The sequence below is a fragment of the Macrotis lagotis genome, chromosome X (assembly GCF_037893015.1).
Source record: "Macrotis lagotis isolate mMagLag1 chromosome X, bilby.v1.9.chrom.fasta, whole genome shotgun sequence".
NCBI classification, from domain to species: Eukaryota; Metazoa; Chordata; class Mammalia; order Peramelemorphia; family Peramelidae; genus Macrotis; species Macrotis lagotis.
In genome coordinates this window covers 678,563,723-678,576,598 of record NC_133666.1, presented here as the reverse complement: position 1 = coordinate 678,576,598, position 12,876 = coordinate 678,563,723, and the positions used below count along the sequence as shown (strand labels likewise).

Genomic DNA, 12,876 nt, shown 5'->3' with positions numbered 1-12,876 from the left:
GTGCCTTTTGTGATGTACAGATTTCAATCCATCTGTATTTAGTGAGTTTTTAAGGCAAAGTATTTATCTGAAGTGAAGTCCACCCACCATCAGGTAAACATCTATTTTCCAAAGAGGGATATCACAAAAGGCTATCAAACAGCCTCATATCAGATTTTGGGGGCTGATTCTTCATTATTCTTAATATGTTCAATCCCTATTTGTCATCCATTTCTCAACAAAGGCCTCAGGCAGGCAGAGAAATCTGAAAATTGGTGCCTTTTTGATCAACTGACCTAATATATGCTGTCTTGAAAATGTGAGAAACACAACCATACTAGCCCAACATGGAGAAGCAAGTGAGATGGTGTATGAGGGGATGTTTTGATAATGGTCTACAGTTATCTAAATACATGGTGGTATTGACTTACAGGGTGAATTTTTCAAGGCTTCTTTTTTTTCATTTTTCTGTATATTGTACCAAATAGCACCTAAACTTGCTGTGTTTAAAATGAAATAGAGCCTAAGCTTCCCATTTGATATGATGAGATTAATAAGAAATGTCCTTAAATGAGTCTTTAAAAATGATTCAGTCCTACTTCTCTATAAACTTAGGAAAGCTTTGACCTGGAAATACTATGCCAAGAAAATTCTTTATTTCCTACGACAACAAAAGATCTTGAAGAATCTGAAGGCATTTCTTCAGCGGCCTGAGGACCATGAATCATTTCTAGAAGGTGTGTTAATATGCTCCATGATTTCAAAGGATTGTCCACCAGAGTTGTTGCCAAGCTTAAAATTTCATTGCAAAAACCTGACTTCTGCCTACCTGCTTTCTGCCTAATAGGTCTTTTAATGAATAATTTCATTTTCTTCTCACCCGATTGACCCCTGAATAATGAGGATGCCAGTATAAGACCTAAGAAGAAATTATACAGTCTTGTAAAAAATGCTGCCCATAAGGTACCTTTATGAAGGCAGACCATTGATACTGTGCTTTGTATGTAATGGACTCAGAACCAGAATACTTATTGATTGCTCCCTGAGGATCCTGCTATTGTGTTCTTATAAGTAAAAGTAAATCAGACTGCTGCTTCCTATTGTCTGAGGAGCTATGCCTACCAAGCTTGGAACAAAAATCAAAAAGTTTGTCTGCATGTGTTTGCTGAGGGTGGGAGATAGCACAGGTCACAGTAATGAAGACTAGGATTTTCTTCCTCTTTCTGGGTTCAACTCATATAGTAGGTCATCATTTTGTTTGAAGTAGTGTGCATTCTCCTTCAGGTCAACAAACATTTGTAAGCATCCACTAAATCTGAAGCTATTTTAGCCCCACTGATACAAAGATGAAAAAAAATAACATGAGGCTTGCCCTCAAGAGGTTTATAGTCTACTGGGGGAAATATACACAGATAGGTGGCCTATCATACTTGAAGGCCCCTAAGCGAATTTTGGGAGGGCAAAAGTGCTTTCCAGGCACTGAGGAAATATTGACCAAAGCCAAAGAGCTGGTGGCCACTTGGGTTGGAAGGTAAGAGTGTGTGAAGAGGACAATAAAGGCAAGTCAGACCGCAAAGGGAGGCTGCAGCTGATAACAGGGTCCGTAGCCCGGACTCAAGAGGTGGTGTTTTATTCTAGAAAGAAAAAGGAACCACTGAAGATTTTTGAAGAGGTTAGACCAGCCCCTTCAGTTATTTTGATAGTTTTGTGAAGGATGTGTTGAAAAAGAGACTGGAGGAAGGAAGTCTTGTTCAAAGTTCTTATATTAGGCCAGGTCAGAGGTTTCAATTGCCTAACTTGCTACATACCATCAGATAATCATGAATAAATCTTACTGATAAAATAAAATATACTTAAAAGAAAATTTGGGATATGATTTTTTTTAAAGGTTTTATAAAAGCATTTCTCACCCTTATTAGTATAGGGTCTGCATCCCCACCTGCTCCTTGAAAGACTGGGGTTTTATTCCCCATTTGAGAGGCCCACAGAAGTGGTCTTGAGTCCAAGCTCAAGAAGTCGGACTTTGGAGTGAGAGTGAAGTGAGAGAATCCAGGCACATTCTGGCGCTGCCACGTACTACCTGTGTGACCTTGGACAAGTCAATTCACATCTCTGAGGATTTGACTGGATGACTTCTGAGTCCTTTATCTAAGATCCTATGTTCATTTAAAAAAAAATCTACTAGTTTCAGCTGTTTGCCCTTGTTCTCTCTTAGTAGATGCAGGCTTGTTTTAACTTTGTAGACAAAGTTAAACTAAGGTTTTCACTCAGAATGAAAAAAGAAAATCTCTTGTTGACTAGGTCTTGTTAGTGTTTGCATTTCTTTATTCTAGATGTTAGTATAAACTATATCCAACCAAGTGCTTGAGCATCCACACTATTCCCAGCAAACTGGGGACTTTGGACACATATTTATATTAAATTTATATTCATGGCCCCTATTCTTCATAGAGACAAAACAAATAGAAAATGATGACAATCTGAGAAGCACATAATTCTTGCTTTATTATGTAGCACAAATTAAAAGGGCTCTGGAGATGTGTAGGATAGAATCATGCAGGACTGTGATAATCAAAGAAGACTTGCATGCTGAGCCTTGATAAATGAGTTGGATTTGTTTAAATAGAAAAGAAGACCTTCCAGGAATCCAGGACAACATGAGAGAGAAGTCCTGAAGGTACAGTGCACTTGATCTCCTTGGGGCAACCTAAGCAGAGCAGAAGTTGTTGGAGAGTGGCACAAGTATGGTTGGATGACTAGGAGGAGACCAGAACTTGGTCTGGATTCAGTTAAAAACAGGTGGCCATTAACAGTTTTCTGAGACTGTTGATGCCCTGACAAGAGCAGTATTTACAAGTCACTTGCATGGAAGCAACATATGAGTTGGGCTAGACATTAAAGAATTCAAAACAATATAGATGTGATATGATGACAGCCTGGATTAGGGTGGTAACAGAGGGAGTGGGGAGAAATGAAATAGTATCATAGACCTGTCAAAGGAGAAGCCAACGAGATTGGTGACTGGATAGGGCTCAGTAAATATTTGTTAATTGGAAGAGTCAATCCTAGTTTTGATTCTGAGTAGATTCAAGAATGGTGATGCCATTCATAGAGAGTCAAGATCTTAAGAGATTGTGCAGTCCAGATGTGGAAGCTGAGCCACAGAACAGGGGCAAGACCTGTGCAAGAGCAGGGGCAGGCCTGGAGCCCTGGTGGAAATTGTCTTCTAACAAGAAATCTTTGTCTAATCCCTTATGGTTGAAATCCTATGGTGTCATGGTAAAGATTCCTGAGCAATAGAGTCCCAAAAAAGAATTGTCTTCATTCTTGTTTCAGTTTTTGTATATCATCATCCTTAGCACATAGTCAGTACATAATAAATGCTTATTGATTTGATGTTTATATTAAAATTAATTCTGCATCCATATTGGACAGAAGTATCTCTAAATTTCTCCACTTCCCATTTGATCATTAAATACTGTAGCATATAGCATCCTAGGTTTCAGATGTTGGACAGTGGTTCTACAATAGGTTCTACTTTGAACATGTCCTTTAGGAACTGTCAGCAGTCACAGGACATGAATTATCTTCTGTCATTTTCACCTATATTTGCTTCAGTTTGTAGGAAATTGTGTTGCTTCTCAGACATGGATGGGTTCATAAGTTCTTAAAAGTTCATATATTAATTCTTTAGAAATAGACATCAGGGGGCAGCTAGGTGGTGCAGTGGATAGAGCACTAGCCCTGAAGTCAGGAGGACCTGAGTTCAAATTCGGCCTCAGACACTTAATAATCACCTAGTTGTGTGGCCTTGGGCAAGCCACTTAACCCCATTGCCTTGGAAAAACCTAAAAAAAAAAATAGACCTCAGTTCCAAAGGAATCAGATGGGGAGATGTAGAAAAGGAGTGTGTTCTTAATGGGATTCAACAGCTTATGCTTTGCCAGTCATGCTTCTAGTTCATTGACTGGATTGTGTGTTCATTTCCAGGTGCCGTGCTAATTGACCAGTATTGCAATCCTCTTGCTGATATCTGCCTAAAAGATATCCAGGCCCAAGTTGAGAGTATTACAGACCAAGTTCGCAAAGTCCTTCGTGGGAAAAACTGCCGCCACCCCAGCTTGGCCTTCAAGGCAGGTGTGGAATTGTTTCTAGTTCCAGTTTTGCTTTTTAAAAGAAAATTGAAATGTTTCAGGTTAGTTTGGGAAATTGTAGAACAATTTCCAGAATTATCAGAATGTCTTGAGATATTTAATATCTAATTTCATATTGGTTTAATAGTTATCAAAAGTCTTCCTCTATAACACATAGTTATAAATGTTTATTGTATACAAGCATATTTTCTCTTCTTAAAGGTGCTGTGCCTACTTTTACTATGTACACATTCATTTTTCTACCTATTTTGACCAACTAACTCTAATAAACAAATGGGAGCAAGAGACACAGGTTTCATTCCTGACCTCGCCCTACCAGCAGTTGATGGCCATGTTTGTCATTCACAGTTCAGGATTCATGTAATACATTAAGACAAAGAAAAAAAGGTGGTTGCTTATAATTGTGTGTGTGTGTGTGTGTGTGTGTGTGTGTGTGTGTGTTAGTATAGCTGGTTATTTTAAAGAATATAAACATCTATATATATATAATACATATAAACATGTACATATATATAAAATACATTTGTATGTGTATGTATATGTTTTATAAACCATAGGAAATAGAGAAGGGATATATCCTTATTAGTGCAGCTAGTTGCTCTAAAATCAAAGAGAACTACCAAACAAGCTAGATAACAGTGGGCCTTCCAGAGCCTGGAGAAGGCCTCCCCTATTTTAGCAGTTAAGTCTTTTTGTACCAGTTAAGGGACCAAAGGCAGTGGCGAAAACCAGCTAGAATCCCACACAGAAAATTGGAAAATACAGTACAAAAATAGTCATTTATATTCACTTTCAACAATTGCTTGATGATTTCTAGAATTAATCCAACTATTCAGTTTGTTTCCATCATTAACTATGTATTTTGATCTGTATGTTTGTTAGGTGGGACGATGATAACGGAGAGTGAGCTCCAGAGCCAGGTCCTGGAAGCCATCAACTGTGTCCTTTATGATCAGCTCAAATACCGGGGGAACCGAATGGATTACTACAACGCCCTGAACCTGTATATCCATCAGGTGAGGGAGCGTGTTCTCAACTGGAGAAAAGTGTAACATGTCAAAGACTTGACTGGCATTGCAGTCTCAAGATGGGATGTTTCTCACTTTTAAAACCTCTGAAATGGGCTCAGAAAACAATTCCTTACTTGTAGAGATAGTAATCTAGAGTTAGCCAGCATAAGAATGTTGCCCTATTTCACCATAACTAAGCCCTAGGATGATTTTTTCTTTTGAGGCTACTCCTATTATAAACTCTAACCCAAAATAAGCTCCAGCCAGATAGATGAATTTCATACACCTGTTGCAACACACGACAGACATATCGAATTATAAAATAATAATATTAATATATAATTAAATGTAAATAAATAATATTATTGGCATTAATACTTTAAATAAATGATAATATAAATTATAATTATTACCAAGTATTTACAAGCAGGCACCTTTGGACGAGAGGAATGCAGGTACCCCCTGAAAATAAGTCCTAATCCGTCTTTTGGAGCAAAAATTAATATAAGGCCTAGTCTTATTATAAGTGAAATATGCTAAAGCCTTAAACCAAATGTTGGGTCACTTTAAATGCATCAAATAGATAGGGTTTGGCAGTTTGTCCTTCTGTAAATTCCTTTTGATTGAATGATTTGAAGACCTTATGTCTCTATAACTTTTTTAAAAAATAAATTTTATTGCTGCCTTTTGAGTTCACTTTTATTTCAGGCTATAGTCAACCCTTATCTCCCTGAAACCCTTTGAATAACATCTACTCACACAGAGAGCCTGTCACTATTCTGCACAGGTATTCTGTGCACTGTTTCCTACCTTACTCCCGAAAGACACAAAAATGATGATTACAAGCATTTGGAGTTTAGCTCCTCTTTACATTCCTTACATTTCCATTATTGTAGTCATTGTGGCTATGAGACTCTTGGTTCTGCTTACCTCACTCAGTTCAAATAGGTCTTCCCAGGTTTCTCTGAATTCCTCACATTCATCATTTCTTATAGCACAATAATGATCTATTACATTTGCAGCCAGTGTGTTCATCTAGTCCCCATTTGAAAGAAATCTATTTTGTTTTCGGGTTTTTTTTACCACAACAAAAAGTGTTCCTCTGAATCTTTGTTATATATGATACCTTTCTTTTTGTCTTTGACTTTGTTGAAATATAAGACCCAGAAATGGAACTGCTGGTCAAAGGGTAAGTTTTTGTCGCATGAGTTAAAATGTCTATCAGAATTGTTACTTTAGGTCACAGCTCTGTAAATGGTATATGAGGCTTGTTTCCCCAGACCCTCTCCACCTTTGACTCTTTCTGGCTTCATTTTTGCCAATTTGATGGTTGTGAGGGGGAAATCTCAGTTGTTTGAATTTATTTCTTTTTTCTTTTCTTTTTTTTTTTAAAAGGTTTTTGCAAGGCAATGGGGTTAAGTGGCTTGCCCAAGGCCACACAGGTAATTATTAAGTATCTGAGGCCGGATTTGAATTCAGGTCCTCCTGACTCCAGGGCCGGTGCTTTATCCACTGTACCATCTAGCTGCCCCTGAATTTATATTTCTTAATAATGATTTGGATCTTTCTATCTTTTGGTATCTTATTGATTATGGAATGACTCCTAGTTTTATATGCTGTTGTCAGGTTTTTATTAGATATTTGATCTAAAGATAGTTTTCCTCACAACACAGTTTGTTTTACTAACTGCATCAATTTTGTTTGTTCAAAAGTTTTTAAATTTTGTATAATCAAAAATTATCATTTTTTCCTTATGTGATCTCCCCTAACTCTTGTCATCTTAAAATTTTCCCCCCTAACCATAGGAAAGGTACAAACTTCCCCTCTCCTCTAATTTTTATTTTTAGTGATATGATCTTTTATATTTAAATTTTAAGTCTGTTTGATGGAGAGAATCATGGGCAAAGGGAATATTGAAATCATTTGGAAAAAATTTTGTAAATCTTTTTGTTTGCACTGTTAAAATCTTGTATCCTCTATCACTTTGTTAAAACACTCCAGCTTGGCCATGTTCTTACTGGTAAAGCAAGCTAGATTACGCAGGCACAGAAACGTCATCTTGAGACCAACCAGGTCAGAATCTAAGAGCCTTGACCCTTCCCCAAAAGGCAAACTCTCCAGTATGAAATTTGGACAATTCTCAAGACACTGCCTCTTCCCATGGACCCTGAGGAGGCATTTAAGGAGAATCTGGCTGGGGCCAAGCTGTTTTTCCTTTCAGATATCTGCATTAATCTAGCAGCTGAACTGCTGAGTTTAATTATCAAGCCATGTGGCCCTTTAATCTCTCTTTTTAACTTCTCTATCACTTTCTTTGTTTGGTAACTACTTCTTAATAATTCTCTATTTTTTTTTCACCTGCATTCCTGGGTCAATTAGTGATTCCTCACAAGGAACACCAAACCCCTGCAGCACATTCAGACTTTATTGTGATAGATGATGTAAGGTGCTAGTGTAAACCTAATTTATGTCAAACTATTTTCCTCCTTTCCCAGCATTTCTTGTCAAATAGTATTTGTTTTTCCTCCCAATGGTTTACATTTTTGAGTTTTTAGAATGCAAGTTCTGGGTTATAGTGTTCAGCTGCTGCCTTCCAGTCTATTCTGGTCATCTGTTTTTCTGGGGTTTTTTTAAGGATTTTGAATAATTTTAGTGATTATTACGTTTTACTGTACTTCAGGATGCAGTAGTACTTTCCTGCCTTCATTCCTATTTGTTTATTTTTTCTATTGAAATAATTCTTTAAAAAAAAAAACCTGGGGTGGCTAGGTGTCACAGTGGATAGAGCACCAGCCCTGGAGTCAGGAGTACCTGAGTTCAAATCTGGCCTCAGACACTTAATAATTACCTAGCTGTGTGGCCTTGGGCAAACCACTTAACCCCATTTACCTTGCAAAAACCTAAAAATAGAAAACAAACAAATAAATAAAATCTGTAGTTTTTAGGTCTAAAGTTTTTTTTAATATATTGAGTTCTATTGGCTTATGAGTTTTGATTTTTGTTGTTTTGTTTTTTCTTCTCAGGTTTTGAGCCGAAGAACAGGAATCCCAATTAGTCTCTCTGTACTCTATTTAACAATTGCCAGACAGCTCGGAGTCCGCCTGGAGCCAGTCAACTTCCCCAGTCACTTCTTGCTAAGGTGGTGTCAGGGTATTGAAGGGTAAGTTTCCTGGAAAATCAGGGTTGGTTCTAAGGACTTGCTGCGGGTACAATGTATTGTCAATAATAACAATGAACAGGAATAGTTAGCATTTATATAGTGCTTACTATAGACTAAATACTATACTAAACACTTTACAGTTATTACCTCATTTTACCCTCAGAACAACCCCGGGAAGGAGACCCCATTTTATAGATGAATAACTGAAGCAAACAGAGGTTCAGTGACTTCCCTGGGGTCCCACAGCTATTAGATGTCTGAGGCTGGATTTAAACTTACATCTTCCTGATTCTAGCCCTAGTGCTTTGTCTTCTGAACCACCCAGTGGAACTTCTCACTTTTGGTATGGGCCAAAGAGTACTTAAAAATGATATTTCTGTGATTTTTTTATAACATCATCTGCTCCTCGCCTTCCTCTTCCTCTTCATCCCTCTCTCCAAGTGGGGAGTTATATGTCCTTATATGTGGTTTTGATTACTTATACTTTACAAGATACCTTGGGGTTTGGGAACTAGTTTCTTCCCCTTCTATAGCTTATTTGCTTGTTTATTTTATCATTATTTTTTTTTAAACTGGAACTATTAACTTTTTCCTCACGTAGTTTTCATTCATGATTTCTTGAAATATAATTCTTTTAAACCAGACCTTGGTAAAACCCATTGGGATTCATATGAAGCTACATGACTATGCCTTTAAACCCAAACCACTTTGACTCTCACTGATTGTCTAATAATAGGTGCCAGCCCAAGCTTCACTAACTCATTGACTGAGTTTTGATGGCTCAGAGCGAATATAAAGAGCAGTTGTTTCTGTTCTGGCCAGAAACTCTGAGGGTCTTCCCCGCCCAGATTGATTCTTTTTGAGAAGTCAGACTAGATCATCTTTTGCCCAGTTCTTACCTAACCTTCGTTCATTGAATGGGTGCTGCCTTAGACGTACTGAGACCTGGGAAAGACCTCAGCTTTAAAAGACCAAGGTCTCCCATTACATCTGGGATCATCACCAGTCATCCTGACCTGTGGCTTGCCACTGAACTCAGGTGGCTCTGGAAGAATGAGGCTAGGGACTTTGCACAGACTTCCCTCACTTCAATCCAGTTCATTTGTAAGTCATGGCATCACCTTTCTGATTGTCACTCCCTTCAAGGATGAAGGGCAAAACAACAGCAGCATCTTCGTTTCCAAAACAGACCTGGCACAGGTGTCTTTTTTAAATAAAATTGTACTTTAAATTTTCCATAAATACCACATATACCTAACCAAGGTTATCTTCACCAGTCTCCTACTTTCCTTTCATTATGTCCTTCTAATGCAGGGTGAGTGATTAAGGCTCATTTGAGCATGGCTTCCATCTCAAGCCTAGCCTGGGTCTGTGTCTTCCTCATCTGTCTCTGACGAGCTTATCTGAGGAGCTAACCACTTTCCCTCACCCCCTTCTCTTCGATACAGTTCACTCCCTCGGTTTTTACATTATTCTCTCCTGGTTCTCCTCCTACTTGTCTGACCATTCCACAATTTCCTTTGCTGGCTCTTTAGTGGCCACTTCTTGACCACTAGCCAGAGGTCTCTCCAAAGGTTTCATCCAGGGCCCACTTCACTGGTTTTCTTGGTGGATTCCATTATCATCTCTAGACAGAGAATCCGCAAATCTGTTTGTCCAGCTCTAACTTCTTTCTGATCTCTAATTTTGCATCTCCAACTTACTGTTGTCCAGTTCAAACTGAATGTCTCTTTGGCATCTTATACTCAGTTTATCCAAAACTAAACTCATCTTTTCCTCCAAATTCTCCCTTCTTCCTTAGTTTCCCTAAGACTACTTGAGTGCACCGCCATTTTACTAGTCCCCCAGGCTCACAATTTTGGGGGCATCCTGTATTCCTCACTCATACCAAACTATTACCAGATCAATTGATTTTACTTTCCTAACACCTCTCTTGTATGCCCCCTCTCTTGTAAGCCCACATCACCTCATCCCTAGACTGTAGCAGTACCTACAGGTTGGTGTCCCTGCTTCCATTCTCTCGTGACTCCATTCCATTCTCTCCTGAGTTGTCAGATTAGTTTTCCTATGTGTTTTATATGACCTCATATGATTAAGCAATAGCATATGGCTTGCCTTCACAAAAGCTGGGGCAGAGGAGGAAGGGAAAGAATTTGCAAATCAGATTTTTAAAAATGCATATTGAAAAAATAATGTAAGGCAATATTTAATGAAATGAATAAAAATATATTTTAAAATTGATTATCCTAAAGTATAGATCTAATCATGTCAGTATTTTTTACTATTTTACTATTCAGTAAAGTCCAATGACTCCCTCTTGCCACCTGGATCAAATATAAAATCCTCTGTTTGACTTTTAAAGCCCTTCATTACTGGGACCCCTCCTATCTGCCTCATTTTCTCATACCATATTCTCCATCACACTTCTTATGATCCCATGGCACTGATCTCTTTGCTGTTCTTGGAAAGGACCTCCCCTCCACTTCTCAATTTCATGCATATTTCCTGGCTGTCCCTGTTTTTGGAGCACTCTCCCTCCTCATCCCCCTCTCTGGCTTCCTTCAAACCTCCTCCAAGGTCTACCTTCTGCATGGAACCTTTTCCAGGCCTCCTTAAGCTAAATGTTTTCCAAGTGAAATTATCTTCACTTTGTCTTGTGTACTGATCTTGTCTTTTTTGCACACGGGTTGCTTATATTTTGTCTCTCCCCCTGTACCGGGAGCTCCAGGGGGGCTTATCCCCAGTTGCTCTGCACAGTGCTTCATCAGAGGACTGGCTTAAGTGCTTGTGACCTTCTTGATCATTAAAGATTCTTTCTATCAGATTTTAGATCTCCCTAATTGTGTTTCTTTCATTCACATGACATGGAGAAATGTCACTATTTTTATTTTCAGAAAATTCATCTTGATAAGCATCCTTAGATTTCTTTCCCTTATTACCACCCTTTCATTTCTTCCTGGTTCCAACTGATTTCCTTTTCTATCTTCACATCTTACCTATCATAGCCCAAAGCTAGTAGAGATTTGACAGTATAGATAGTAAGACCTGACTCTTGATTCTAATGCAGAAATCCACAAACATTGTATCTGGCTAGATCCAGAAAAATTCCTTATGGAAAAAGACAGTCTTTGACCAGCAGGAATAGTCACTTTGGTGTCTTGAAAAGAAGACTAAATTTGGAATTTGAAGATGTGGGTTCTAGGGTGTGCTCCATCATCTCTCCCTGAGGGGATATGTCCCTGATCAGGCCTGTGGGGAGAGGGTCCAGAGTAGATAAAGCCATGAATGTCAAAGACCAGGTGGGACTGTCCAAAATCATGGGACCATGAGCAGAGGCATTCCTCACTTATGAGGTCCTGAAGCACCGTTAGTGGTCTTAGACCTCTGATCATCACCAAACGAGATAGGTCTCATCTCTCATGGTAGAAGAGCTGATATTAAAAAGAAATGTTGGCAACCTGAGACAACATAATGTACTTTGGTTCAGTCATTTTAATTCTGATGGTAGCCTGGGCTGTCACCACAATTTTGGCAATATTTTCTTCAGTAATGCTGTTCTGCTTGTTCCAGTAAGGTGGGTGTCAGCACAATTGAAAGAAAGGTCCTTGTGTAGTTTTAAGAGGAATGGAAGGGCTTCTTGTTGCCCAGAGATGTCCCTAAACTCAAGGAGCATTGGCAGCCACATACCTTTTCCCTGCTGTTCCTTAATGTCAATTCATTAAGGCCGGAGAATACTGCAGAGGGTAAATACAAGATCATCAGTTTTTAAATGATGTCATTCTAAGTGAAATTTGGGCATTTGGGGAACCTGTTAAAAAAGGTTAACTCTAACAATGTACAGTTCCAACCTGAGTTTGGGCTCTGTGGGCTTTTTTTACCAGGAGCCAAGATATTTTCGACTACATTTACATAGACGCCTTTGGGAGAGGAAAGCAGCTGACAGTAAAAGAATGTGAATATCTGATTGGCCACCACGTGACAGAAGAGTTCTACGGGGTGGTTAGTTCCAAGAAGGTATTGCAGCGAATGGTGGGGAACCTCTTAAGCCTGGGAAAGCGGTAAGTTCTGGGTGTCTCACCTTAGTCTACCTAATATTCATCATCGAATGGTTCCCAGAAGCTGTTCTTCAGCCTGGCAGCAACCCTTATTCTTGCCTATATCTAACCCACCCCACCCCACAAGGGACCAGAGAAATGAGACTCTCTTATGGACTTTACGGTCCCTCATGCCTCATGGGTAGGCATGAAATGCTATCTCTTTGGACACTTAAGAGAACCGAAAGAACAGTCTATAGGGTTGATATTAGAGATTAAAACTGAGGGAATGTAAGAGGGAGGGATACTAGAAACAGCACTTATTCTGACTCAGTCATCTTTGAATTGACATTTATAATCTCAGCATTTATAAAAAAAATACCACTTAACCACTCAAACACGAGCCAAATAGCCAACAGAAACCCCCAAATGTTTTCATATTTAAATTTTAATTCCAGTGCTTACAGTGGTCTAGGCTTTGTGCTTGGTTTTGGGATAAAAAGACAAAAATGGGATGTTCTGTGCCCTCATGGAGCTTG

At 38.8% G+C, this 12,876-nt stretch overlaps 1 protein-coding gene across 2 annotated transcripts in view; it reads left to right on the top strand.

Annotated features, from left to right (window-relative positions):
- Window positions 1-12,876, top strand: part of FBXO21 (F-box protein 21) — a 41,850-nt gene that overhangs the window by 13,605 nt on the left and 15,369 nt on the right. For both annotated transcript variants that reach the window (XM_074205922.1, XM_074205923.1), the window contains exons 4-8: window positions 595-716; window positions 3,970-4,116; window positions 5,016-5,149; window positions 8,167-8,303; window positions 12,185-12,361. In XM_074205922.1, the coding sequence (XP_074062023.1) occupies window positions 595-716; window positions 3,970-4,116; window positions 5,016-5,149; window positions 8,167-8,303; window positions 12,185-12,361 (717 nt within the window). The remainder of the gene's footprint in view (window positions 1-594; window positions 717-3,969; window positions 4,117-5,015; window positions 5,150-8,166; window positions 8,304-12,184; window positions 12,362-12,876) is intronic.